This window comes from Microsporum canis, genomic scaffold (assembly GCF_000151145.1).
Source record: "Microsporum canis CBS 113480 supercont1.4 genomic scaffold, whole genome shotgun sequence".
NCBI lineage: Eukaryota > Fungi > Ascomycota > Eurotiomycetes > Onygenales > Arthrodermataceae > Microsporum > Microsporum canis.
In genome coordinates, this window is record NW_003299166.1 from 1047982 (window position 1) to 1074430 (window position 26449).

Here is a 26449-nt window from a genome sequence, read left to right on the forward strand (position 1 = left end):
CAAACATCTTTCAACTCTTTGGCGGGACTCATCATGACGTAATACACTTACATAAGCACATGAGATGAAGATCTCGTGACGTTTGTGTGCCTAAAAGGGAAAACTTGCAAAAGCTCGCGAGCTTTCAGCTTTTCCTTCAGTCAACGCTCGCAACAGGAAGATATCAGAGCCTTCATGCGTTGATCCAGGACGTATCAACACGGTATACGTCTAGCTACTAGCTTAACCTCGCTCGTTGCCATGCCCCCTGATCTAAATTCACTGCCTCCATCACGGTCGACCTCCTCTTCGCCCTATCAAACTCGCAGAGTCAGCAACTCAATGGACAGCAGCAACAGCAGCGTGGCACGATCACTTTCTCCTCGATCCTCTTCGATATCTTTGCAGGCAACAGCAACAATGAATGCAGCCGCAGATTCTTCTCGTCGTTCTTCGTCTGGTGCCCACCTGGGGTCACCTCAAACCAGACCTTCTGAGCGTCGTCGTTCGGGAGCTAATTTGAATGCCAATCTCCACGAGGCCTCTTATTCTGACCCTACAGGGACTGAATCGCCCCAGAATCGCCGCCACCGGTCTTCGTTTGGGAGTCTTTTCAGAACCCATAGCCCTACAAGCATAGCTGGAAGCCCTGTTATCGCTACCGGAGACCCCCACCACCAGCGCACTCCCTCACTTGGCGAGCTGCACCAAGAGCTTGAGCAAGAGCAGGAGGCACAAGTCGTAAGTATTAGTATTCAGTAACTGGCTGAGTTTTATTTTCAAGCTCATTACTTACCCTTTTACTTATAGAATCGGCTCCTTTTGATGATTCGCAACCAACAAGCTCAGCTCCAACAGCTTCAACAATCCCAGCAACAGCCACCAACAGCTGGTGGAACAGCCATCGATGACTCAACTCCAACTTCAGAAAGATCATTTTCATTCCCAGCGATTCCTCCACTGCCTGCTCCCGGCCAAAGAGCCTCCTTTCCCATGGGTTCTAGTCTCTCCGCTCGGAGGGGCTCGAGCACGGCCATGACACCACATGCGCCTATTCATCCTTCTGGATCCCAGGCTGAAACTGGGACTAGCACGGGTAGCAATGACTGGCTTCAACTTTCAGAGTCCAACGGCCGACGAGGCAGCAGAGATGAAAGCGCATACTACCAAGCTGAAACAGCTGCTCTGTCCAGGGAGAACCAGATGTTAAAGGTTAGGATAAGAGAGTTGGGTAAGTGATTTACACTGAGACGCTATCATCCTACCTCACAATCAATACACTGACATGCTACCTTTTTTATAGAGCGACAAGTAGCCGAACTGACTGCAAGTGGCACCAACCCACCTCCACAACCCGCCTCCCAGCCAGCCGAGAATGTTCAGCCGACCCCAACCGACACATCTACCACTACACCTGCTACAACAACTGGTTCGGCTGTCGAGAGCGGCCCACAGACACCAGCAACCCCGACAGAAGACAAGCCCTGAAGCCACTTACCAAAGGAGTCTTTTATCGAAACCTATGTGAAAACGGCAATGTGTGCCTAGGAAATACAAGTATCACTTAACCCCCAGCGACAGGAAACGGTTCCGGATAGGCAGCAAGGAAAGAAGTGGCCCATTGGGGTACATTGGGATCACCAATACTCTTAAGTAATGGTCTGGACGAGACACGTAAATGTGATCGAACATAAGTAACAAACCACAAAAAAAAAAGGGAAGGAGAAGCGAATTACGGCCCCCTATGTAACATTACATGATTATTTTTTACCTCTGACCTTTTTTTGAAGCTGCCATTGCAGGTTTGGCTGGAGGGAAATGAGAGATATGTTCAAGAGCCCTGATGCTTATCCGAGTGAGTGGCGAAATAACCTACGGCCCTCTCAGAATTGAATTATGATATGCCCATGTGGATTAGATATCAAACTTGATGTCCCAAGCAATGAAGAATATCTCAACATCAAGATAAATTGTCCATCAGCAATTGATTGACTAATCTTAGTACTAGAAAAAAGACTGCTATATAATATGTGCTATCTATATGAAGAAAACGAAGAAAAGTAAATAGCACCTAAATTGTACAGAAGAAACGGGTTTTTTATGGCGCCCTTTTTTCGTGCTGGAAGCCTGAACTCCGGCAGTCTCAGGAAATGCACGAAACAGTTTTACGTCTATATATCTGGGCTCTTTTAGAGCTTGGCCTTCTCGCTCTCCTTGAGAAGATCGGGCAATAGCATGTCTCTAACTTCGCAGGCAGCTTCATTAAGATAGAAGCTCATCCTCTCAGCGCCAATCTTCTTGCAGACGATGTTGAATTGGATGCTACGGAGTAGTTAGTTAGCTGTCTGGATAAAATAACCGTGTAAAGGGATAAGATCCTACCTGTTCTCGTTGATCATATAGGCGATTCCGAATCCATCATCGATGACCTGGCTCCATCCGTAGCCGTTGAAGTATTCTGAGCTAAGCTGACTGGTACTCAAGAACCAGGAGCCGCTGTAGGCATATGTAGGATCCTTGAAGAGCGAAGGAACATCCTCGCCGTCACGGATCAACTTCTTCAAGCCGAAGAGATGTCTGTCCACGCCCTTTCCAACGCTGGCTTCGGCGGTGTATTTGGAGTGAGCTGCCACTGCGGTGCGGAAGAGCTTGACCAGCTCCTCTCTCGAGACGGACGGGTCAGCCTGGGCTTTGCAGAAGGCAACGCTATCGTCTGATACGGAACGGGTGGTTTCGGTACGGCCAAGTTTGAATTTGCGTGTTGAGGCAGATTCGTATGTTGGTCTGTTCTTGCCGTACATCTTGAAGTAGGCGAGTTGAATGAGCATCTGGACGTAGGCGTCTGGACTGCATTTGAATTTCTTGATGAGGCCCTTGCCGTAAGCCTGGAAGGCCTGGACGCGAAGCTCATGCTTGTTGATGACGGTCTCGAAGTCCTGGGTTGCGGTGGCGATGTCCTTGAGGACGGAAGGGTTGAGTTCGAAGTTGATGGGTTGGGGTTCGGGCAGGTTGGAGCGGATAGAAGGGTTGGAGTAGTCGAGACTGTTGCTGAAGATGAGCTGGTTGACGTAGTCGTTTAGACGGTGGGTTGGGGTGCCGTCCATCATGCTGTGTTCGCCTAGGAAACCGGCCGTTCCGTTCTCGTTGACGATGAAGTTCAGCGGCTTGTCGTACCAGCGATTGGCGCCGTCACCGTGCCAGTAGACGTGGGCACGCTCCTCGAGGGTGACGGGGGATGCATCGTCGAGACAGATGATGAAGGAGGCACCCTCGACGGTCTTCAGGGCGGCTTCGTTGGCAGGGCTGGCGGCCAGGAGGTTCTTGCGAGCAGCAGTCCAGAAGTCACGGTTGGCAGACGTCAAGGCACCGACGGCTGGGACCCGCTCAGCCTTTTTGATGATGGTCTCGAACTGCTTCTGGAACTCGGAGGTGTTGAGCTGCTGGCCGTTTATCGAGGTTGGCACCTTGAACATCTGGTTCTTGCGCATGACGATGATATGCTCGTTCTCCTTGGCTGGATACTTTAGGGGGTAATCTTCTCCGTCGGCAGGGATGCGGCAGCAGTTGAACATGTACTGGTACGAGCTCATGGCCATGGGTTCCTTGCGCAGATATTCCGGCTCAAGAGAGCCATCGTCGACCTGTCTCTTGAACTCCAGCACAGAGGTGGCAATGGCAGCGGCTCGCTTTGCAGGATCACGTCGTAGCCTGTCATCCCGGTACGAGTAGAAGTAGCTGACATATGGCACGACCGGGTCACGGTAGGCAAGGTAGGCAGTCTGATTCCACCACTCGTGCAGCCAGTTCTCGATCTTGGGATCCTCACTCCGAGCAATCAGGCGTTTCTGAAGGACCTCTCCCTCACCACCTGGCCTGACGAAGTCTGAAACCGCCTTTTCCGTCTTCTTGTACTCTTCCGTCGTGAGCAGCGGGTGCACCGACTTGAGATACCGTCTTCCGGTCTCCTCCAAAGTAGGGACTGGCAACTGTGGCAGCGAGTCTTCAAACCGAAGCATCTTGCCCTTTGACAAGTCCTCCTTGTACCCTGTTTAACACCTGTCAGCCTGACGATCTCTCTCTTTTTTATCTCGTCCTGGTCCAACAACTCACCTGCCGGTACCGAGGAGACCGTACGTCGAGGAGCCATTGTTTGCAGAGCCTATGCATCAACAGTTAGCAGCCGCATATCAAGAGCAATGCAGGCTCATGTTCTTTGTTCAGCCAGACCGGCTTTGATAGCTACATACTGTGAGACGGGGAGAGGGGCGAGTCACGGAAGCACGTCCAAGAGCAGTCAGACGGCCTCTTACAGCAGCAGTGAACATTCCCAAGAGATAAATCAGTCTATTGGGAAAGATGCAAAGTAGCAGACAGAGTCTGTAGAGAAGAAGAAGAAGTAGAAGACGAAGAAGACGAAGCTGAGCGGGAGTTTTATGGAGAGCGAAGAAGAAGAGCTACAGGGATTCATCCTCGGCTCAAGGGCGTCTGCCCTCCCATATAACCAAACCCCCAGTAATACAGTGGGAAAAAGGAATTATATGCCAGCGCTGCGCTTTTCCCGCCACGCCAGATGACCAGATAACATGACGCGCTCTTTGGCTCTCTACATATCAGACATTCTACTCCTCGTTGCTCCTCTTAAATCGCATCTTCGTCTTCGTCTTCACCTTTTTCTTCCTAGTAAATAAAGAAATAAAAAAAAAGGCCCAAAACTTGCCGGTCAGCTGACTTTTCGCCGAAAAAACTTCCGAGCCTCGGCTGTTTGTAAACCTTATTAGTAATACAATTTTTTGTACTTCACAAGCGATTAAAGACGATATCAAGCAGATGGAAAGGGATAGAAAAAGGGAGAAGAAAGGATGGCTGTAATGATGGGAATATGACAGGATGATCGCTTGCAGAATAACAGACATAGATGTAGAGATATGAGAGAAAGGAAAGAAGATCAAGCGGCAGATGGTAAAAGAGATGTGGAGGTCAGGATACAGGTTCCACGGCCGTCGACGTCGAGGTTGGGACGGAGGCCTCCTCTGCGTCCTTCATGGTCGTGTCAGGGTCGCGGTTGGAGGAGAGATGCAGCTCGACTCCCTTGCGGCCCTGGAGGCCGGCAGGCGTGCAGATACGGCCGCTGCGCATCATGTTTCGCAGCCGCTTACGGCGAGCCTCTCCGCCTCTCTCCTCGCCCTTGGAGGCGCCCTCGTCGACCCAGGAGATCTCTTCCACCTTGAAGCTCATTCCGTCGTGGTTCTTGCCCCAGGACCGGGACTTGAGACCGTACATCACGCTGCTCTCGTATCGTTCCAGCGTAGGTAGGATCAGCAGCTTGATGTGCAGGTCCTTGTCTGGTGGTGGGATAGGGGGCAGCTGCTTGTCTTCTGACGGCTCAGCGGCGGCGGGTGGTTGATGGGGAGCATCCGACTGCGCCGTCGATGCTGGATCGGATTTGGTACTGTTGCTGTGCGCTGACGGGGTGTTGCCGTTGGAAGACGTCGTCTTGGCGATAGCCGTGCTGCTCCCGTTGGTAGTGGCCGCTGGTTGAGACTGGCGGCCGTTCTTGAGCTCCAGATTGAGCATCGACACGTCGACATCTTCAGCCCATTCGCCGCGGATGAAGCCGGAATGTATGGCTGCTGCCACCGGGTCTGAGTCGTCCGTGTATACGCCCGTTCCCCACAGAGCCCGGCGAGCACATATTTCCTCGCGATGGCTGGAATCAATCCGGAATCGAGGAACACGGATCGTGAAGGTGCAGTTTTCCTTTCCGTCAAATCGCGGAATCGGTATGGGTGTTGAGTTGTACCCGAATTTCGAAGATTCAGGAGGCGCTCTGGAGGATGGCATCTCGATGCGCGGTGCATATAGCGTAGAGCCTAGGTGGTAGCGAGGAAGATGACTAACACTTTTCAGCAGCGGTTCTAGATTCACTGTTGTGCTGTACTCTTTCATCGGTGCTGCGGGAGGAGCTGGGTGGTGGTGATGCGGAATACCGCTGCCAGGCGCTGCTCGTGGGCCGTGATGGTGATGGTGATGGTGGTGATGGTGGTGATGGGAGGTAGAGACTGTTCCGGTAGATGCTGGGCTATCGCCAGGACCGGATTGCGGCCGGAAGGGGGCTGCTAGCTGAGGGCCTTGGCTTGCGGTAGAAAAGACGGATTGTTCATCGTCGGTTCGGTGTTTATGGTGGTGACTAGACTATAGTTAGCATCATCTGTATATCCCGCAGTAGAGTAAAAAAATACTCACTGATGGCCGTGATGGTGGTGGTGGTGTACGTGCCGTCCTCTTCGTCCACGAGAAGCAGTAGCAGATTCAGCTTCGTCCCTGCCATCTTCCTCCTTCACTCTTCGGCCACGTTTGATGCTGCCTGGCGCAGAAGCCGTGCCTTTACCGGTACCGAACGAGCCCTCGCCGTTTAGCTCTTGGTTCATGGGCCGGTCGCCATGGTTCCGTTTGAACGGACTCGCCGACAGCGGCGTCGAAGGCCCACTTCCGCCCAGAGAAACCGAACTGGATACTCCCACACCGCTGCCAATGCCGGAGAACACTCGGCCTAGTTCACTCTTTATACCAGACTCGGTAGCCGGGTCAATAATCTGGGCCTGGGCACCCTGCACGGCCTGTGGAAGCGGGGATGCCCTCCCGCCCCGTTTAGCTTCCGCATTTATACTCAATACACTTTTGTGGTGAGGCGGTTCCTCCGTGCCTCCGCGAGCACGCTGTTCGTCCGCAAACGAGCCTCCAAACGACGACTGAGGGCCAGTAGAACCTGGTACTGGCGAAAACAGGCGAGGCGGGTTTGAAGGTGGTGGTCTGCTCCTACTCATGATCGGCGACGAGTCGCTTGAAGGAGTTGCGTCTTGTCGTGGGTGGAGTTGAGGTTGGCCGGGTATGGAGCGTGGTGCGGTTAGTTGGGAGCCTAGCGACTTCGTGTAGTTCTGAATAGATCCAAATCCGTAGCCTGTGCTTGACTCCGCGGCGCTATAGCGGGCTGACTCGGGAGATACACGCTGATAATTCGATTCCCAAGGAGGCCGCTGAGGTCGATCGCTTTCGTGCTCCGAAGCATGAGGTCCGTATCGATGTGGCTGATGATGTGGCTGTGACTGTGAGTGTTGGTTGTGATGGTGGTGGTGGTGATGGTGCGTATGTTCTTGGATGCCATGTTGCTGGTAAGGTTGCTGGTCACGATGTTCCTGTCGATCCTGGGAGGGATCACTAAACCTAGACGATGGTCGCGGAGGAGGTTCTAAACTACCCGGGTACCCATGCTGCTCCCGCTGGTTATTCGACTCCTTCTGCGTCCCCTCAGCAAATCCCGGTGCCAATCTTACTGGAGGACTAAACAACGGCGGTCGTGACGGAGGTTCCTCGGATCGATGATGATGACCTGGGGGGTTGGCTCGTGGCGCCGGGCCTCCCAGGCTCATACGTCGGTCATGGTGATATGATGACTCCGAATAAGCCGTTCGTGGGGATCTAGGGGCTCCTAGCTGTGGTTGGGGTGCGTTGGACCCTTGCCGAGGCCCAGTAAACCGTGAATCTTCCGTGGCTGCCTGGGGGTTTCCAGAGGAACTGCCCCCGGATCTTGACCGGTATGGCCGGGGAGTGAGCGGTTTTGAAAATGGACCGCCATCCGGGGTATGTGATCTTCGGAAAGGAGGATACTCTGACGATGGCTGCCTGCTGGGGCCAGACGGCGGAGACATGGAAGGGGGAAGCGAGGGAGGCGGCGGTGGTCCGGTGCTGGCTGCAGGTATCGACGTTGCGGGAGAGCGTGAATACATAGAGCCGGACGTGCTCTCCCGCAGCGGACGATCAGCATCTGAGCCGAGCATCGACGATATCGACATGCTGCTTCCAGGCCTGTGTGCCGGGTTTGTGACCGCGAGTTCTCGGGAGGCGAAGGACGGGGGTATCGACGATGGCTGAGAGGGCTGAATGGCTGGTCCCCGGTGGTGATAGTGCTGCGGAGAGGACGGAGGAGGCATCTGACGGCTAGAATATGTGTTTGTCGGCCCGGATACAGCTGGGTGTTGCTCTGGATGGCCTAAGTTTTTTTCGTTGAGAAGCGAATTAGCTGGTGCGAACCAACAACATATAAACGTCACTGCGACAGACATGAAAACGCATCAGGGAGCTATAGCAGCGGCTCCAGGGCCAATAAATCAATGCGACCCATCCCCGTGGGTGAAGCGCGGTTGCGGATATTTCTTCTTTCTCCTTCACGGGGGGAGGCGAACATAGTCGCGTTCCGGTCTTGGGGGCTTACCTGTATAAGCTGACGAGCTGCCAGCACTGCCCACTGACCTCCGGCGTGTCTGGTCGTGTTGCTGCGGCGGGTGAGGCATGTCTCTTAGGATCGAAGACGGACCTGGAGCGAAGGCCAAATCATTAGGGAGTCGGAAAAGAAAGCAACGTTCAAAAACAGTTCAAAAACCTTGGAAGCCAAAAAAAAAAAAAAAAAAAAACACTTTTTTTTGGGGGGGAAAAGCCCCGGTCACGGGACCAGCGCTAAAACGCCAAGCATTTATGCACTAAAAGCAGACTAGCGCGGGAAACCTTAAGCGGCTAGCGCGTTCGGCACGGACCACCTAAGAGAGCCGTGCCAAGAGTCCGAAAGGGGCAAGAGTGGATGGCGGAAGGTGCAGAGTGCAGAACAAAAAGAAGGGGAGGAGCGGAGGGCGGAGAGCGAGTTCCTCTCCGCCGCTGCTATATCCCGCCGCACTTCGTCTGTTGGTCTTCGGTGGTGTCTGCAGGACTTGCCGTTTCTCTGCGATGCAATGCACATCAAGGTACCCGTCGTTTCGGGATCAGAAAATAGATGAACAAACCTTAAAAAAAACGGAAGAGTGCTCATGCATGGGAAAGATGTAATGGGGAAAGAGGGCGTGAAAATGAACGAGACATTATTCCGCTTACCTTCTCTGCGCACGCCCAGCCCATTCGAAAGACTGTTTGCTTCCTCCACGCCGTGCTTAACCAGCGGCTCACGTGCTGGGCCATCGGTTCTCTGTCGCGGCGCATGGTGCTGCTGCTGTGTATATGAATGCGAGATAATGTCGTGAGAGTATGCCGGTGTGGCAGGAGGCGGTGGATGGCGCGAGAAATGACTGCCGGGCTCCCGTCGAGAGCTTGCTATTGCGCTATAATGCGACTGTTGAGCATGGCTCGTCGGTGGAGAGGATGGCGGACAGTGTCGAGGCGGAAGAGACGAGCTGTGGGCTTCGTGGTGTCTACCATATGCCGAATGTCGAGGGCTATACGCAGACTGTGACGGATCCATGGAGAGATATATGGGTTTTGTATATGTCTTGAGTGTGTCTTCCCAACTAAAGCCGCTTCAGCTCGAGAGATTTTCAGCGCAGTTAGGTAAGGATGTTGTTTTCTTTTTTTCTCTCTCTTTCTCCTTCTCCTTTCTTTTTCCTTCTGTTCGTTCCCTTTTCTTCTTCCGCCCTCTTTTGTTCTTTTTGATTTTCGTTTTTTTTGCTTACTCTCTGGTTTGTTTACTTGCGCGCAAGGCCGGGGATTCTGACACTCGTTTGGCTTTTGTCTGCAGCCCTGGAGCTATCCATGCAGTAAATTTATCCCAGACGTGTCGCCAATGCTGCTCCAGAGTGTTTGACTGGGTTGTAGAGATGGGAGTGGGAGATATGTGGAAGTAGGATGGCGTGAGTAAGAGAAAACACGGGTAAATAGGGTGTTGGAGCGAAAGTGGAAAAAAAAAAAAAAAGGAAGAAAAAGAAGAGTGTGGAGGTGACACACAAGCAGATGCAAGCTGCAAGCTGCGGGCAAACTTGTCATTGCTTCCCGGTGGAGTTAGCGATGCAGCAGGGGAGCCACCGCATATTAGCCTTAGCCTATAGGTATGCTTGTGCAATCATCCCAACTATATGTACTCCGTACTCCATGTTGGTGGTAGGTATTCTCTGTGTATACTGCAAGGCGCACCATCTCACAATCTATTCAGGTTGAACGAACCCATAGAAGAGCTTAGGAAGTACCTTACGCTTATAATGCGGCTGCGTCTTATTTTCCCTCTCCGCATGTTACCTGATGCATCCATATCTTGTAGTGCCTTGTCTGTGGCAAGTTCACCGCACCCAGAAATATGCATGGAATGCGCCGGAAGCAGAGAAGTGATCCAAAAAAAGGCATTGGTAATAGGGATCCTGGCTGAGACAGAAAAACGGGCGAGAGCAACAAGAGAAATAATTTCGAACAAGCTGGTGATTTTTTATTTTAAGCCAATGATTTCTTTTCCTCGTCTGTTGCGTTGTTAAGAGCCGGTGGTGGAGCCTGAGCACATCGCTGGAGGGCACTAAATTTAACTAACGGGTAATCTAGCTTGATCCCTGTCGAATTGTTCGTTTCGTATAGGTTCGATTAAAGAGGCCCAGCCAGGCAAGCCATTCGCCTCCCAGCATCCTACATACTATGCCAGCAACATTATGTATCACCGCATTGTGTACGATGCGATAGGGTCGTGTGGCCTGCTGATGCCCGAGCTTGATATTCGTTTTATTCGACCTGCTCCAGGGGGATGTACAGTGCATCGAAAACTGTGACATGGAACAAGGTGCAAATAATCTTTTAGCATTGCAGGGCGCCCGGATTTTTAGCTTTTTCTTCCCAGCATAGCTGCTCGCAGCATCTGCAGATCGTCTGAGAGCTCTTTTATAGTGCGCGCAAGACCAAAGCCGAAGCATACATACGGTACACGCAGATATGCGCCTGCACTGCGATGTATGTACATAGTCCAGTAACTATGCGCAAGGAGCACTTTGATCGCTGCCCGACGTTGGAGAACGGGACTCCACGCCTGGGACGAGGGTGACCGCATGCTAGCCTCCCTTACCCTGTACCTCCCTCCTCCGTACTGCGTCACACTCGTCACGGCAGCAGCAGCACAGGAACGAAACCGAGTCTCCCTGTCCCCCGTAGTGTTGCGGAGATAAATACCGATACTTACTCCCCTGTCCAAATTCTATTTCCCCAGCGTGTCTTTCGGGATCGACTTGACTGCACAGTGAGTGTCCCATCGTTTCCTTGCTATGTATCCGTTACACAGGAGTAGTGGCAAGCCGCATCATGTTGCAGAAATACCCTTCTGTGTAAATAATCCGTACGCCGCCGTCATTATATTATTTTTAGCCTAATGCTCTTTGCACACATCTTACCGCAATTTCGGCTCTCCCTTAATGTGCGGTGACGCGATTTTAACGCCTAAATAGCGGCATTAGCAAAAATATCCACGACATTCTTTATAGACAGCTCATTTAGCAGCAGCCAGTATCCGGAATATGCGGGCAAGAAGAGTACCCCAACGCAGTGCCATAGGCCCATAAAGCTGCTTATGCCGTCGTCTTCTCTTTATTTTATTGTACACTCCCTTATTTCGGATGCTGGTCGGGGATGAATCTGTACCTGAAGATTCCCGTAGCGCATGATCGCGCCTCGCAGGGACTGCAGAAAGACGCCCGATTTCACAACATGGGTTGTCCATGTTTAACAGCATTTGTATCGGGAGACAACATGCCGAGTCCTGTATGATATACATCATCTTCATGCGTGGGGTGGCTATCTATGTTGTTGTCTTGTTGCTTTGTAGATATTTTGTCTTGTTGAATTAAGCGTTTCGTCTTTGAGCCTCACATGATCAATTTCCAACTTCAACTTCAACTTCGAGTGTAAAAGCGAGGCAAGGAGGATGAGAATAAGAGACGACGGGGAGCAGCTGTTTGTTGTTACTTTGATGAGCTGAACCTCTGCAGACACCCGAGCCGCCAATGCTGCCTCTACCATGCGCCCCGAACTCCAACTGGAGCAGGTTCCGTCACCATCTCAGCTCCATCTTCAACGGCGTCGACCCTCGAGTCTTCACGGCCTTTTGGCTGTTCGGTAAGGGCAGAGAGAAGTGTCCTAGCAGGAGAAGATCTTCGCTAACCGTTAGTTATCTCAGGTTTAATAAATAATGTTCTATATGTCATCATTCTCTCCGCGGCACTTGACCTTGTCGGCCCCAGCGTACCTAAGGGCGTAGTCCTGCTCGCCGACGTGGTTCCATCTTTCTTCACGAAATTATGCGCTCCTTACTTTATCCATGTCGTCCCTTATCCGGTTCGAATGTTTATATTCGTTGCATTATCCACCTTCGGAATGTTTCTAGTTGCCCTATCGCCAGCCTACAATTCAGCCACCGCCAATAGTTCGATCACAACCAAGTTGGCGGGAGTAATGCTAGCGAGTCTATCAAGCGGAGGTGGAGAACTCAGCTTTCTCGGTCTCACGCATTTCTACGGACCGTTTAGTCTTGCTGCGTGGGGTAGCGGCACGGGCGCTGCTGGGTTGGTGGGAGCTGGTGCATACGCTTTGGCTACAACTTCGTTCGGTTTCTCGGTGAAAGCAACATTGCTGGCTTCAGCACTTCTGCCTGCCGTTATGATGATAAGCTTCTTCGGAATTCTACCTAGAGGACCGATGCTGCGAATTAGTCATGGATATCAAACTATTGAGGAGGTGGAGAGAGGAGAAGATCCACGAGAAAATGAAGCTCGACGGCCTCTAGATGAACCTTTATCGGATCATCGAGATGGAATAGAAGGTTTACTCGCAGATCCCGTTGGTACTAACGATCTGAAGAAGACACCTTCGCAAGACTCGAGCCTGTCGTGGCAGCTATTCAAGGCAAACCTGAGCCGCGCTAGGAGTCTGTTTTTCCCATTGTAAGACGGCCCTACTTACTGCTTTTTACCTTTATACTAACAAAGTACAATAGCATGTTCCCTCTCCTACTTGTCTATATTGCTGAATATACCATCAACCAAGGCGTTGCGCCCACTCTCCTGTTCCCGCTCAGCGAGGGTCCCTTTAAACATTACCGTGCCTTCTATCCAACCTACAATGCAATCTACCAAGTCGGAGTCTTCATCTCGCGGTCCTCCACCCCGTTCTTTCGTATCCATGACTTGTATTTTCCGTCATTTCTTCAGGTACTTAACCTCATCCTACTTACTCTCCATGCACTGTTCAACTTTATACCAAACGTCTACATTGTTTTCTTGGTTGTCTTTTGGGAGGGGCTTCTAGGCGGCTTGGTTTATGTCAATACCTTCGCGGAAATCACAGATCGCATACCGAAGGAGGAACGTGAATTTTCCCTGGGAGCAACTACAGTCAGCGACTCGGCGGGCATCTGCATCGCAGGACTGTTAGGGATGGTTTTTGAGGTTTGGTTATGCAACTGGCAAGTTTCTCACGGGCGAGACTATTGCCAAAAGACATAGATCCTTTGTTCTATGCGAGCGATTTCTTTTTGGTAGCGACGGCGTCAAGGATATATTTTGATCTCGTACGTATTCTTGGTAGGTATTATCCGATAAATATGCATCTTTATTGGTCTTTTTATCCATGACTGCGATGTTTGCGTGACGTAATTGCTGTGTATCACATGCATGTCGATTTTCACATGTTCACGCATGTGAAATCCTTCAACTTTTCGTTGTAAAGTCGCAACCGGAGGGATTTTGGCCCAAGATGGACAATTTGAGGCTGAAGATAAAACGGTTGACATATTAGAGTCGATACAAGCAAGGAGCAATTGGAAATACGGATAGTTTCTATACAGCCTGTGTCTTTTCGGAGGTTGATACTTTTTTATAGATGAATTTCATGAATACTTTTGGTTTTTACCGTCTTTCTACTCTGGTATAAAGATTTTTGTTAGAGTACTGACTCTGGCTGTTGATAAGAGGAATGTCAAAACCATGATAGGTATGAAGTACCCCTGATTGCTCTAGGCCAGTACCTAACTTTTCCTTCTAGACCATGTATTGGGAAGGCCTTCAACCAAATTCCGCAAGATTCAGGTCTTTGCAGTCGTCGCATTTTGGGCATTATACCTTTTGAGGTATGTTTAAAAGATGGGATACTCTTTCTACGAGGGCTGTATCTAATCAATACGATCTCTACTTCAGAGGGAATAAGAATGGGCCTCCAGGAATTCGGGTTTTATCCTCTTTTCTTCAAGGGCGGATGACGCCATGGCAGGCCACCGTCATGACCATGCTGACGCTCTATGTATCTCGCAATTTTGCCAAATTAGTCGGCCTCGAGTCTCCAGAGCCACTTGCAAATCTATATTCCCGTTCCTATTTTAGGGCAACTTGGATAGTGACCGCACTCGACGCCGGGTTTTGGACGGCTATGAACATACAGAAGAAATGGCTACGGGACCTGGCGTCCCTAGTCTTTTCTATATACTATCTTATCGCTGCTGAACAGGCGGACGAAAAGGTACGGAAGGTTAGAGCTACTTTAACCGTGGAGCATTTGCGTGTTTCGTGGAATAAACCGACCACTCCATATCTCGCATTCTTGTCAAGGCTGCTTCGGCCACGGCTTTGCAGGCGTGAGCCGGTAGCATTGCGGATACCTCGTCCACGGGAGTCGTCATATAAAGACCCTATCGACGCATGGCTTTATTTTGATGGGCCCCTCAGCACTCTCCGTGATCAAACAAATATAGTTCTTGATATCCCCGGTGGCGGCTTTGTTGCCATGGGCCCACGGGTGAGTGATGATAAGTTACTTGCTTGGGCTGGTAAGACGGGCGTCCCAGTCCTCAGTCTTGACTACAAGAAGGCACCCGAGTATCCATACCCTTATGCTCTAAACGAATGCTATGATGCGTACCATACTATTGTCATGACTCGCGGGAGATCTTTGGGTCTGAGTGGAAAAATATGCCCAAGGATTGTTGTGACGGGTGATAGTGCTGGTGGTAGCCTTGCAGCAGGCCTAACCCTCATGATTCTGCAGTCCGGCAGTACTGACTCCCGGAAATGGAGAGGCGAAGACACATTACCTGCCCCCGCCGGCCTTGTGCTAATATACCCGAATCTAGACCTGAACATTGGAAGCTGGATGACAGACGAAGAATTATCCTTGATCCGAGAAAGGGGAGTGAGAAAAACAAACCGGAATATTCTAAGGCGAAAGAGTGAGGATTACTACAAATTGACGCCATCAACTCCCCATCCATCAGATGATGACCTTGCGGAAGATTCCATTATTCAGAACAAACCGTCTCCAAATAATGGCCACGACCACCTTACTGATAGCCTTGTAGAGTCTTCGACTGCAACGCCTAGCAAATCGAATCAATCTGGAGAAGCAAGCGTTGCATCTCAGATGAAAAATTTAGTGGACAAACAGCCCAAGAAACTACAAACTCGGCTTGCTGTCACTTCTATGATATCCTATGTTAATGATCGAATACTCACTCCTGAGATGATGAGAGCAATGATTATCCTATATATTGGCCCTTACAACCGCCCAGACTTCAGCACAGATTTCCTCCTTTCACCTATGCGTGCTCCAGAAGGTCTCCTGGCTCGCTTCCCAAAGACCTACTTTATGACCGGAGAACGGGACCCTCTTGTAGACGACACTGTGATATTTGCCGGACGACTTAGGCAAGCAAAGCTCCACCGGTTCCGTGAACGAAAGGAACTTGGCCTAGAGAAGCCCGGAAGGAGATTCGACGAAAAGGAGCATGTTGAAGTGACACTGATACCTGGTATATCCCACGGGTTTCTGAATATCGTTGGTATCTTCCCGGAGGGCTGGAAACATCTATTCAGATGCGCTAGGTGGATAACAGAAATATTTGATACAATAGATGTCAATGGCTCTAATGACATGAGAGCTTCTGCAGCCCGGCAGCGAGGCATGTCAAATCTTGACTCTTCACTTCCGATGATAGACGTCGAGACGGGTAAGCAAAGCAATGGAAGCTCACCGCACCGTCACCATGAACGTCATTTGACGAGTGAATCATCCGGTGACGATGATGGCCCGCTGGAGATTAGCATGTTGAAGATGACGAAAATATCACCTTCGCCCCCACCGTCACAAGCTGATATTCAGCTAAACGCGCCGTCTGCCAATTCACCTGCCAAACCGCAAGTTTCCGCCCCCAAGAGTCAGAAGAGAAATATACGCCGACCGAATGCTGCAAAACTTTCTCTTTCCACCTTTCCGACCAAGAAGGGGGAAAGCTTGCGTAATTCCGATAATGCGAGCCATAGTGAGAATGACCTGATACGGGTGAAACAGATCATAACTGGATTACGACGTGAAGCTAGTTTGACGAGTCTGCCGAGTGATGAAGATTTGCTTAATAGACGGATGGACGGGTTGGCTGGTGGGCTTATGGGGATAGGAGAAGGAGCAAAGACTCCATGATGATTTGTTATTTGATTTATGTGTATATACATAGTACATATTTTTGTGTAAATAATGTATCTATAGACGACTCTAATACTTTGCATCGTATTTTGAAATGACCGGGGTACTTGATATAGCAAAAAAGATTGCTCTTATAAATCTGATATATCTATATGATCTCCCAAAATCTATATAAACAGATTGAAAAAAAAAGAACCCTAAAATAAGTGATGTGTAACTAGAACATACAATAACCGCTAACAGGGAACCATAAAACATCGGGGAAAAAGCCATGTAATGTATTTTTGCTTAAGCCTGGTTAACAACTTCACTCATAGCTTCATCCAGAATGCCCAGCCCGACCTCAATCTCCTCATCAGTAATGACTAGCGGCGGGACAAAACGAATGCAACCTTCTCCAGCAGAAATTATCAACAATCCCTTATCCCTCGCTGACCCGAGGATATTAGCAACCTTGCCAACGTAAGGAGCGGAAAGTTGCAGACCAAGAATCAAACCTCGACCTCGAATCTCTGATACAGCATCTGGATACCTCTCCTGAAGACGTTTCAGCCCCTGGATAAGGGTTCGGGACCTCGAGTTAACTGAATCCTGAAGATCCCTGTTGGCAAGACGGGTCAAGACATGGTTACCCACGGCACAGGCAAGTGGGCTTCCACCAAACGTAGTTCCGTGGTCTCCAACCTTGATATACTTCCCAACTGCGTCAGAGGAAATGATCGTGGCACCGATAGGGAAACCGTTTCCAAGTGCCTTGGCGGTGGTCAAGATATCTGGATGGGCGGGCTTGGAGCCATCCTTTGGTCTGAGAGACGGATGAGCGTGTGCCCACAGGCTGCCTGTGCGAGAAAGGCCGCATTGGATCTCGTCGAAGATCAGCACCGCTCCGACTTCGTCGCATCGTGCGCGGAGTGCTGTGAGGAATTCCGCGGAGGCAACGTTTACTCCGCCCTCGCCCTGGATGGGCTCAACAATGACACCGCAAGTCTTTTCCGTAATTAGACTTGGAAGCTGTTCGATGTCATTGTATTCTCCATATTTGAATCCGGGGACCATGGGGGCAAATGGGGCCTGGTACTTGGGGTTTGGAGTAGCAGATAGAGCACCAAAGGTTCGGCCATGGAAGGATCCTTGGAAGGAGACAATTTCATGCTTTGCACCCGAAGTATCGAGACTGTGGCCTACTTTCCGGGCAAACTTGAGAGCTGCCTCGTTGGCTTCGGTCCCGGAGTTGCAGATGAAGGCTTGCGTGGCGGTCCGCATCGCTCCTGAAGTGAGAGTGGTGCTAATCAGCGCCTGGCTGAGCTTGCCGGTATGCTTATTATGGAAGAGATTGGATGCATGTATCAGTATCTCTGACTAGAATGGTCTCAATTAGTCTCTTCCTCTATAATAACTAGTTACTGTCATGCGTACCTGCTCTGATATAACTTGAGAGAGTCCTGGGTCTGAATGGCCGAGAGATGTCACCGCAATACCGGCTGTGAAATCGAGATATTGCCTATTCTCCATGTCCCAAAGGTAACAACCGCTTCCTCTGGCCATCACCGGTGCTGGTCGTACATATGTAGGCACCATGAAGGGCATAATCCCTTCCACGAAGCGGTCACTTCGCTTGGAGAGGTTGCCTGGGAGGTCATCGTGTTCCTATGTCATTGCTGTCAGTATACATATCTACCACCAGGGAGATACCACAAGGCATATAACATACTATCCGAGTAACTCTACCAGTAGACTTGCTCCTGAAAGGGTCTGCTACCTGTGGACTCGAGGCTGTCGAAGCCCATCGCCGTCGCGACAGGGGACAGGCCCCTTGCTGCTGCACAGCTCTAGCTCCGAGTCGCCGCAGCGCTACCTGAGAAGCCATCACGCAGTTCGACCAGTACAGCTATTAACTTGTACGGGATATTATAAGTCCTCTACCTGTCTGATAACAAGATCAAAACCGCCAGACAAAGGAGTAACTCAAGCTGTTATTCAGTCGCAAAGTTGAGGCGCTTTTTCTGTATACAAAAATGAATGACTCGGAAAAACCAGACATTCCGATTTCGGCGAAGCTTCCAAGGAAGTTTTTCTCGTTCTTCGTGATAAAACAACCAACAACCGATATAGAAGACAGCAGCAAGTGATATATAGACCATGGCAGGCGTTGCTAGATACAGTCTATGTTCGATATTCCGACCGATATATACGCACACTTCGAGACCAGCTTCACGATGTCTCTCCATCTCTTCAGTTCGAGACTCTAAACCAAGTCGCTTTGCGCCGTCGCCGTCACCTCCTCGACTCGATCCAGAAGAACAGGAGGTATTCGAAAACCTCCAGCAGCAGTCAACAGGGGCTTTCAGCACACCGCGCTCGCCGCCCCAGATAAACCAGTCTCCTCAGTCCCAGCCTGAAGATGTGCTCCAGAGCCCTGGGGATGGAGATATACATCCAGACTTACGCCGGGGTGCAAAGCCTGAATTCGAGGGAGAGAAGAATCCAAAGACCGGTGAGATTGGAGGGCCAAAGAATGAGCCGCTGAGATGGGGTGGAGACGGTGATTGGAGCTATAATGGGAGGGTTACGGACTTTTGAATCGGTTGAACGGCTGCCATGATGCAGGTCCGAGGACTTACAACTGGCTATGCTTTAGCTATATACACCCGTCTGGGACTGAAGGATGCGGCGGGTAACAGCACGGTACTATCGCCATGTACATTATTGCATGCATGATTGGAACATATGTCTATACCGAAACAGGGATTTGGCCTGTTCTCTTAACTATATACAATCTGCTAGATTAAGGCATCATCCGTGAATCATGGAGTTTCAGTCAACTTATGGGGGTGGTGACAGAAATGCTTTCATGGGGAAAAAGGGACGGAGGGGGGGGGGAGTGTCTGGTATGACATATGGTATAATTCCAGGAAGAGATTGTGAAGACTGGACGTCTCAATTAAAGACCAAAAAGAAAAACTACTCTTGAAGCCGGCTCACAGTCGCCTTTCCCGCTCTGCTGTCGTTCTCACGACCGAGTTCAGCACTGATCCAAGATCCGATCTTTGCTACTGCTTCGAGGTTCACACCGGTCTTCATTCCAAGGCTGTGCAGCGTGTGGATCAAATCTTCCGTGGACACATTACCAGTGGCACCCTTCGAGTACGGACATCCTCCTAGCCCGCCAACACTGCTGTCAAATATCCTTATACCGTGTTCTAGACCGACGATAGTGTTCACCAGAGCCTGGCCGTAGGTGTCATGGAAATGCAAAGCGAGGTCGTTACTGGCGATTCCGGCAGCAGTCAGCGTCTGCAACAGCTTCTGGGTTCTCGGTGCGGTCCCCATGCCCGTCGTGTCTGCCACAGAGACCTCATCGGCGCCCATCTCCAGCAAGGAAGCGGTGATCTCCGCTACCTTGTGGGGATCTACATCTGGTCCTTCATATGGACACCCAAGCGCAACGGAGACGTAGCCGCGGACACGAATATTCTTCTCTTTCGCCAACGAGACGATTGGGCCGATTCTGGCAAGAGACTCTTCTATTGTACAGTTGGTATTGGCCTTGGAGAAGGCTTCGGTAGCAGCAGCGAAGAGCGATATCTCAGGCAGCTCTGTTGGGCGAGCCTGCTCCGGGAGAGAGGCTATCTCTGACTCCAGCACTTTCACGAGCGTTTCAAGCCCCTTAACGTTGGGGACTAGGTAGTTATATGAAATCGGATGGGGGGCGGGGGGCGGGGTCTTGGTGAGGTGCGATAGAATGTCAGATGTGCTTGCCATCTAAACGGAATTGAAAGCGATAATTCGTTCATTAGCCATCTCGTTCCACTGTTTTGTATCTGAGTATCCATGGCACGCGATCCGATACTCACCTGAGGAACCCATTTCGCGGGAACGAACGAGCCGGCCTCGATGGTCTTGAGACCGGTCCCAGCAAGCCTGGAGATCAACTCCAGCTTCGTCTCGAGCGGGATAGATTTCTTTTCATTCTGCAGGCCGTCTCTGGGCCCGACCTCGACGATGCGAACGAAATCGGGAGCAAGTTTGGCTTCGGTAGCCAGACACCGGACTGCGCCGTGTCGTGAGGCCACCTGGCGAGAGGCTCTGGAGGCAGCTCTGAGTCCGAACATGATCACACTGCGCGCAAGCACGTCAAAGGTCGGCTCGTCCAGCGGAAAAACGAAATAATATCAAGTCTTCTTCTTTTCTTCTGCCTGAACCTGCGACTTTTCTTCTTCTTCTTGTGTTCCTCGCCGGCGCTCGCGGCCGTCAACTTCGGCTATTTTGCTCCGATGTTGAAAAAAATTCCCGGCGCCGCTTGGACTAGCCAATCATGGAAGAACTTGCCGCCGCCTTTAGCCGTGTTAGTCATCTATGCTGAGTAAGATATTAATAATATATTACTCATCTCTTAGTCATACAAATTTTTGGGATAGGAGGGGGGGATAAGAAAGATAGGAAAAGATGAAAAAGACGGAGAGAAGAAGAGAAGAGAGAAGTTGGCGAAGATGGCGGATAATATATATAAAGTGGATGCGCCGGCTGTGCCACAAGCAAACGGGACGAGAGTGCCAAAAAAGAGATTTGTAGGGAGGAAGACTGCAGATGCGCAGGCGCAGAGAGCCGGAGGGGAGACTCAGCGGTCGCACAGCACAGCTATACAGCAAGGTAAGGAGAAGAGCTCTAAACGAGAACTAAAGATGAGAATGGTTATGAATAGATATATGATATACTGACGGTTTATCTAGCATCCACAAGACGGGGTCCTAGAGCACTGAACCAGATCCCCGCAGAAATACTCGATGATGAAGATATTAAAGCTGCCATCTCCCTCCTGCCACACAACTACTCGTTTGAAATACCCAAGACGATACACAGGATACGCTCGTCCGGCGCGAAGCGTGTAGCTCTCCAGTTTCCCGAGGGCCTGCTCCTGTTCGCCACTACAATATCAGATATCTTGAACCAGTTCTGTCCTGGAATCGAGACCGTGATAATGGGAGACGTGACGTACGGAGCATGCTGTATAGACGACTACACCGCTCGAGCACTGGGATGCGACCTGCTAGTCCACTATGCGCACTCATGTCTTGTACCCGTGGACGTCACCAAGATAAAAACACTCTACATCTTTGTCGACATCGGCATAGATACACAGCATCTTATCGACACGCTAAAGCGCAATTTCACGTCTGGCCAACGAATAGCGGTAGTAGGCACGATACAGTTCAACGCTACCCTGCATGGGCTGAAACCGGTGCTGGAAAAAGAAGGGTTTAGCATCATCGTGCCGCAGATAATGCCTTTGAGCAAAGGGGAGATTCTAGGCTGTACTTCGCCCCGTCTGTCGAGCGAGCAGGTGGATCTGCTTCTTTACCTAGGCGATGGACGCTTCCACCTTGAATCAGCTATGATTCATAACCCGTGCATACCGGCGTACAGGTATGACCCTTACTCTCGCACCCTGAGCCGGGAGCGGTACGATCACGAAGAAATGCAGGATCTGCGCCGCAAGGCGATAAGTGCCGCAAAGTCGGCGAAGAGGTGGGGCATTATATTGGGCAGTTTGGGACGGCAAGGGAATCCGCATACCATGAGGGTGATTGAGGCACACCTTAACGAGAAGGGGATACCATTTGTGAATTTGCTGCTTAGTGAGATATTTCCGGGCAAGTTGGCGAGTATGCCGGACGTTGACTGCTGGGTGCAGATTGCTTGTCCCAGGCTAAGTATCGATTGGGGTTATGCGTTCCCCAAACCATTGCTCACGCCGTATGAGGCGTTGATTGCCTTGGGGATAAAGGAGGACTGGGATAAAGCGAATGATGGCATATATCCCATGGACTTTTATGCAAAAGAAGGCCTGGGGAGGACAAAACCTGGTACTACTATCGCCTCGCCCGCTGGATAGTATAAAAATATATAATAAAATAAAATATTATAAAATTGGTTAGATTCAAACAGAATGAAGTTTAACAAGGTAATAGACAAAAACAGTAAACTTTCAATCATCTGCGTCATTAAGATCTCCCGGTGTTCCTCGTTTTAAAGCCAAGAAGGCCTTCCCACCGGCATCGTCCATCGGGCGTTCAGCGGAGCGCCATGTCGAAATCGCTTTCTCCACATCCTCGTACATCTCCAGCGTGTCGTTGATGATACCTCCCTCATCTGGTTCTGCGCTCCGCGTGCCCTCCCGGGAAGAGGAATCGGTTCGCATGGGAAATGATGGGCCAAACGTATGATCAGGCGTTGGATTGAACATGATGGCGTTCGCAAACATGCGGATTAGCTCCTTTTCTAGTTGCGACGAGTTTACTATTCCCTTCGGTGGTAGCAGTTCAGCTGACTTCGTAGCTAAGAGTACGTTGCTCTTAGGAGAAGGGACTGCACCTGACCCTGCTGTTGCTGGCGGAGATTCATCTGTTGATTGGGTCGGATTCATTGTTTCTGAAGCCGCAGCAACAGCGCGACTGCCCTGGTGTATTGCTGATTTGATAGATTTTATGTCTTGAGGGCGGTAGATCAGGTCTTTGTACCCTGGTGCATCACGGTTGGTTAGCGGTTTAGCGAAGATGGACGCATATTTATGAGCAGCTACGTCGTTCATTATAGGACCGCATGTGCGACCAAATGTTCGCGAGCACATCACATATCGGTTGTCTCTCGTCCAATCTGTCGGCCGCTGTTCTTGTCCTAGAGAAAACGATCCACTGGGGCTTCGCTTTCGCTTTGCCCGATAAGTGCTGGTGTCAAAATCATCCCCGGTGATACCTACTGGCGTGCTCGGAAGCTCGTTTTTGATATTACGGCTAGTTTCCTCGCCGCGAGAAGTGATAGACTGACCACGTGTCCGAGGCCGCCCGGAAGGCAGATTGGTAGGCGAAGCAGCCTCCAGCACATCCTTTCCAACGTTCCTGGGGCTGTCACGAGACGCAGTACCTCGGCCACCGCCAAGATCAAGTTTACGGCGTGCACCTTGTCCAGCCCACTGTTCTACATCTTCTTGCCCTGAAGGTGATAAGGCTCGATCACTGATAGGGCTGATATCCGCAGACTTTGGTCGTTCGGGAGACCCTGGTTCACCCGGCAGAGATATCGGGCCCGGTATCTTCCAAGGTGTATTGCCACTTGATGTGACCAATGACGGTTTCGGTGGCCTCCGGCCTATTGACTGTGCGAAAGAGGGAAGCTGAGTCTTTAGTTTCTCAAGGGCAGCAGTATCCGGCGCGACAGTGGGTTGGACTACCGGTGTTGAGGGGGCAAGGTTGCTTAAACCACTAGGCTGCGTAGCTGGCAAAGGTGGATTCTGGGGAAGAGGAACGCTGGGTTTGTCGACGTTAGGGACAGGAGTTTTCTGCGTAGGTGTTGCTTTGTTACGGGCCTGGCTGCCTGGTTTGGGGGTTGTGCGAGGGGATCCGTGGCCGTAGGAGGACTGGGGAATAGTTTGCGGGGTTAAGAGGGGTTGGAACTTGACGGTCTGGGGAGCCGTTTTAGGTGGTAGTTGGGATGTCTTATTCCAAGTGATGCTCGCTGGAGGTTGGGTGGGAGGGGCTCTGGAGAGAGGAACGGGCGGGGTGGTGTTTTGGTATGTGGGTGGTTGGGGTATGGTTGTAGTAGGATGAGCAGGCGGGGGAAATGGCTGTATGTTGGGATATATGGTCCCAGTGGAAGGCGGAGGAGTCTGTATAGGAGGATGTTGCTGTGCCTGGCTGGCCAACGGCAGTGGTTTGAAGTTATACGCAGCTGGACCAGGAGCTTCTTGGGGGATAGTTAATGGAGGAGGTCCTACCGTGGGTTGCGCTGACCGTATTCCCTGCGATGTGCCTGCGGTCGTGGGTATTGGAATTGCTACTTGAACACCTTCCTGTGGTATCCTGCCGAGCACCTTTTCCCGCACCGCGTCTGGCCTCGACTGTGCAGCAGGGGGGGTAACAGCACTTGGACCGGCCGCCACGTTCGAACTGACAGTGGCAGGTGGTTTCTGCAGGTCCTCACCAGCCTCCAGCCGCCGTATCTCGTCCTTGATCTCTGCGTACCGCTGTTCCTCTCGCCGTATCTCCCTTGTCACGCGTTCTTTGTACCTAGCGTAGAGCTTATTGACCAAATCTGGCATGGCAGCCGAGTGTGACCTTGTTGTAGTTCCATTCTGCACGGTCTGAGCATGTTTCCTCTTCCTCAGATTGGAAGTTTCCTGTGCACCGTGGCTGTGGTCTGATGCTTCATCGTCCGAAGACCGGAACCCGTCTGCCAAAAGGGTCGAGTATAGCTCCTCCAGGGCCTGCGGACTCAGCCGGCTCGCGTCGTACTTGACATCCTGCTGGATAAACGGATTGTTCTGGAGGAGCTCTGAGACTGGCGCAAAGCTGTCTGGACGTGTCTTTAGGGTCGCGAGAGACTGGAAGAAAAGCAGCGACTCGAAGGGGGTGTATGATGAAAGAGAAGGCATCCCATTGCTCTCCGCGGTTATCTTCTGTATCCTCTCCTCTTCTCTGCTTTTCGTCCTTTGTCCGTAGTATGCCTCTTGTTATCCTCTGTCCTCTCCTGTCTTGTACCTTGTATGTCTCGTATATCGTCGTCGCCGCCGGTTTTCTTCATCTTCCTTCATCGTCTTCGACTTTTTTTTCCTTCGACGTCGAAAAAGAAGCATCACGTGATGTCATCTGACGATCTACTTTTGTCTTTCCCAAATCGGAAATCGACATTTTGTTTGTTATTTTTTTATTATTTTTATTATTTTTATACAGCAAAAAAAAAAAAAAAATAGTACAAATATTAATGGTAATAACTAATAAAAAAAGAACTCCACCGTTCAGGGGGAAGAAGCAAAGAAGAAGAAGAAGAAGAGGGAAAAGCTAGAAAAGGAGACGGTTTGTGGTTCTCGCAAGTCAACTGCGTCACTGCTTTTGCCCAACCCATAAAGCCCATATATATATATATACATAGTCCGCCGCCTCCTGCAATCCACGGGACGACCTTGACCTTAACTAGCTAACTTATCATCATCGACTTCTCTCCCGCTTCATCCAAGGCGCTTCTGCTGACTCCCCAGCCTGACCGTTGCTGCGACTCAACCTTCTTTTTTGCCCTGCATCGCCCGTTTTCTCCTTCGCCTCCTCGTGAACAGACGGAAGCTGTCCCAGCTGGTTCTGGTTTCGAAAAAGTTATATAAACCTCAGGGGGGGACCCGTCGTCCTTGATCGTCTTTCCTCAGCCAGGAAACTGAACCGCACTCCTGAAACCAGATATATACTTGTACTTATAAGAAATCTATAAAAACAACCCCCTATTCAATCTCGATCACCTCGAAAGATGTCTCAAGAGATGACGGATATGGAGCTTGATAAAGAGTGGAAGCCCAACGGTAGACGGCCTCAATCGTCAGTTCTTCCTTTTCTTCACTGTCCTTCACTATAACTATGCAGAGTCAAGACGTTAACTCGTTTGTTGCAGGACCATGGCTCGTTCTCTCGCTGCTGCTCTAGATAATGCTTTCATGCTCGACTCGGAGGTGGACTCCCTCACCAACTCCATCCACTATAAGTATGTTATAGTTCCAAGCCGATGCATGAAAAGAAAGGGGGAGGGGAAAAAAGACGGCTAACGCGTTGATATTACAGACAGCAAATTGTCTCGATGCAGAGTCGCGAGCTCGAAGCTCTGGAAGCTAGGATTCGAGCGACCGAGAACAGGCTAAGGATGCAAAAGGGGGAGGCCCCTCTTGAACCCTACAAGGCAGATGACCGTGCCAATAATGATGTCGCGGCTCAGAACAATGGCATAAACAACTCACGCAGGGGTAGAACACCTCTGGATGTCTCTACCGCAGATAAGGAGCGTGGCCTCCCACCTCTATCTACGCCCAACCAGTCCGACGATGGCTTCACCACCAACGCTTCCACCTCTCCTGCAACCACAGACCAGGACGAGGAGACCGAAAACCATGCTGGTATTCATGGTCGACGCAACCAGGAAGATAGCCCCAAGGGCAAGGGAGGATGGCCCTGATCGCTGAACCTCCTCCCTTATGTCACAGCGTTTTTTATGTTATATATTATCTTATACCCGAGCTCAAAGGCCTGCTACCCATGACTTTTTCTACTCCCACAGCCGTCAAACCAGTGACGCCAACTGAATCATGTTCGACGTTGCTACGCATACCTTTTACATGGGCATTTCCTACCCTAACCCGCTCGATGCCTGGCTGCTCCGTCTATACATGTCTGAATGGTTAATATATGAC

The 26449-nt window shown here is 50.7% G+C and overlaps 13 protein-coding genes across 13 annotated transcripts; 7 read left to right on the plus strand and 6 right to left on the minus strand.

Annotated features, from left to right (window-relative positions):
* Positions 1 to 240: 240 nt before the first annotated feature.
* Positions 241 to 1467, plus strand: MCYG_04386 (conserved hypothetical protein; the record flags this gene model as incomplete). The annotated part of the gene is made up of 3 exons (XM_002846603.1): positions 241 to 720; positions 790 to 1210; positions 1283 to 1467. The coding sequence occupies 3 exons, from the start codon at positions 241 to 243 to the stop codon at positions 1465 to 1467; spliced, it is 1086 nt and encodes a 361-aa protein (XP_002846649.1).
* A 701-nt stretch (positions 1468 to 2168) lies between these two features.
* Positions 2169 to 4126, minus strand: MCYG_04387 (carnitine acetyl transferase; the record flags this gene model as incomplete). Its single annotated transcript, XM_002846604.1, has 3 exons — positions 2169 to 2301; positions 2362 to 4024; positions 4090 to 4126. The coding sequence occupies 3 exons, from the start codon at positions 4124 to 4126 to the stop codon at positions 2169 to 2171; spliced, it is 1833 nt and encodes a 610-aa protein (XP_002846650.1).
* An 830-nt stretch (positions 4127 to 4956) lies between these two features.
* Positions 4957 to 8327, minus strand: MCYG_04388 (extensin; the record flags this gene model as incomplete). The annotated part of the gene is made up of 3 exons (XM_002846605.1): positions 4957 to 6166; positions 6223 to 8026; positions 8249 to 8327. 3 exons carry the CDS (start codon positions 8325 to 8327, stop codon positions 4957 to 4959), a joined length of 3093 nt encoding a protein of 1030 aa, XP_002846651.1.
* Positions 8328 to 9048: 721 nt separating this feature from the next.
* On the plus strand, positions 9049 to 9641 carry MCYG_04389 (uncharacterized protein; the record flags this gene model as incomplete). The annotated part of the gene is made up of 2 exons (XM_002846606.1): positions 9049 to 9281; positions 9536 to 9641. 2 exons carry the CDS (start codon positions 9049 to 9051, stop codon positions 9639 to 9641), a joined length of 339 nt encoding a protein of 112 aa, XP_002846652.1.
* Positions 9642 to 10820: 1179 nt separating this feature from the next.
* Positions 10821 to 11482, minus strand: MCYG_04390 (uncharacterized protein; the record flags this gene model as incomplete). The annotated part of the gene is made up of 3 exons (XM_002846607.1): positions 10821 to 10998; positions 11157 to 11202; positions 11299 to 11482. 3 exons carry the CDS (start codon positions 11480 to 11482, stop codon positions 10821 to 10823), a joined length of 408 nt encoding a protein of 135 aa, XP_002846653.1.
* A 29-nt stretch (positions 11483 to 11511) lies between these two features.
* Positions 11512 to 13262, plus strand: MCYG_04391 (conserved hypothetical protein; the record flags this gene model as incomplete). The annotated part of the gene is made up of 4 exons (XM_002846608.1): positions 11512 to 11523; positions 11751 to 11877; positions 11939 to 12701; positions 12755 to 13262. The coding sequence occupies 4 exons, from the start codon at positions 11512 to 11514 to the stop codon at positions 13260 to 13262; spliced, it is 1410 nt and encodes a 469-aa protein (XP_002846654.1).
* Positions 13263 to 13742: 480 nt separating this feature from the next.
* Positions 13743 to 16224, plus strand: MCYG_04392 (hormone-sensitive lipase; the record flags this gene model as incomplete). The annotated part of the gene is made up of 3 exons (XM_002846609.1): positions 13743 to 13749; positions 13801 to 13885; positions 13953 to 16224. The coding sequence occupies 3 exons, from the start codon at positions 13743 to 13745 to the stop codon at positions 16222 to 16224; spliced, it is 2364 nt and encodes a 787-aa protein (XP_002846655.1).
* A 291-nt stretch (positions 16225 to 16515) lies between these two features.
* On the minus strand, positions 16516 to 18094 carry MCYG_04393 (acetylornithine aminotransferase; the record flags this gene model as incomplete). Its single annotated transcript, XM_002846610.1, has 3 exons — positions 16516 to 17544; positions 17644 to 17874; positions 17939 to 18094. 3 exons carry the CDS (start codon positions 18092 to 18094, stop codon positions 16516 to 16518), a joined length of 1416 nt encoding a protein of 471 aa, XP_002846656.1.
* Positions 18095 to 18366: 272 nt separating this feature from the next.
* On the plus strand, positions 18367 to 18807 carry MCYG_04394 (conserved hypothetical protein; the record flags this gene model as incomplete). Its single annotated transcript, XM_002846611.1, has 1 exon — positions 18367 to 18807. The coding sequence occupies one exon, from the start codon at positions 18367 to 18369 to the stop codon at positions 18805 to 18807; it is 441 nt and encodes a 146-aa protein (XP_002846657.1).
* A 381-nt stretch (positions 18808 to 19188) lies between these two features.
* On the minus strand, positions 19189 to 20360 carry MCYG_04395 (hydroxymethylglutaryl-CoA lyase; the record flags this gene model as incomplete). Its single annotated transcript, XM_002846612.1, has 2 exons — positions 19189 to 19989; positions 20082 to 20360. The coding sequence occupies 2 exons, from the start codon at positions 20337 to 20339 to the stop codon at positions 19189 to 19191; spliced, it is 1059 nt and encodes a 352-aa protein (XP_002846658.1).
* A 357-nt stretch (positions 20361 to 20717) lies between these two features.
* Positions 20718 to 22120, plus strand: MCYG_04396 (diphthamide biosynthesis protein 1; the record flags this gene model as incomplete). Its single annotated transcript, XM_002846613.1, has 2 exons — positions 20718 to 20877; positions 20958 to 22120. The coding sequence occupies 2 exons, from the start codon at positions 20718 to 20720 to the stop codon at positions 22118 to 22120; spliced, it is 1323 nt and encodes a 440-aa protein (XP_002846659.1).
* Positions 22121 to 22213: 93 nt separating this feature from the next.
* MCYG_04397 (extensin) lies at positions 22214 to 24672 on the minus strand (the record flags this gene model as incomplete). Its single annotated transcript, XM_002846614.1, has 1 exon — positions 22214 to 24672. The coding sequence occupies one exon, from the start codon at positions 24653 to 24655 to the stop codon at positions 22214 to 22216; it is 2442 nt and encodes an 813-aa protein (XP_002846660.1).
* An 846-nt stretch (positions 24673 to 25518) lies between these two features.
* On the plus strand, positions 25519 to 26214 carry MCYG_04398 (uncharacterized protein; the record flags this gene model as incomplete). The annotated part of the gene is made up of 3 exons (XM_002846615.1): positions 25519 to 25586; positions 25660 to 25749; positions 25827 to 26214. The coding sequence occupies 3 exons, from the start codon at positions 25519 to 25521 to the stop codon at positions 26212 to 26214; spliced, it is 546 nt and encodes a 181-aa protein (XP_002846661.1).
* Between the last annotated feature and the right edge of the window lie 235 nt (positions 26215 to 26449).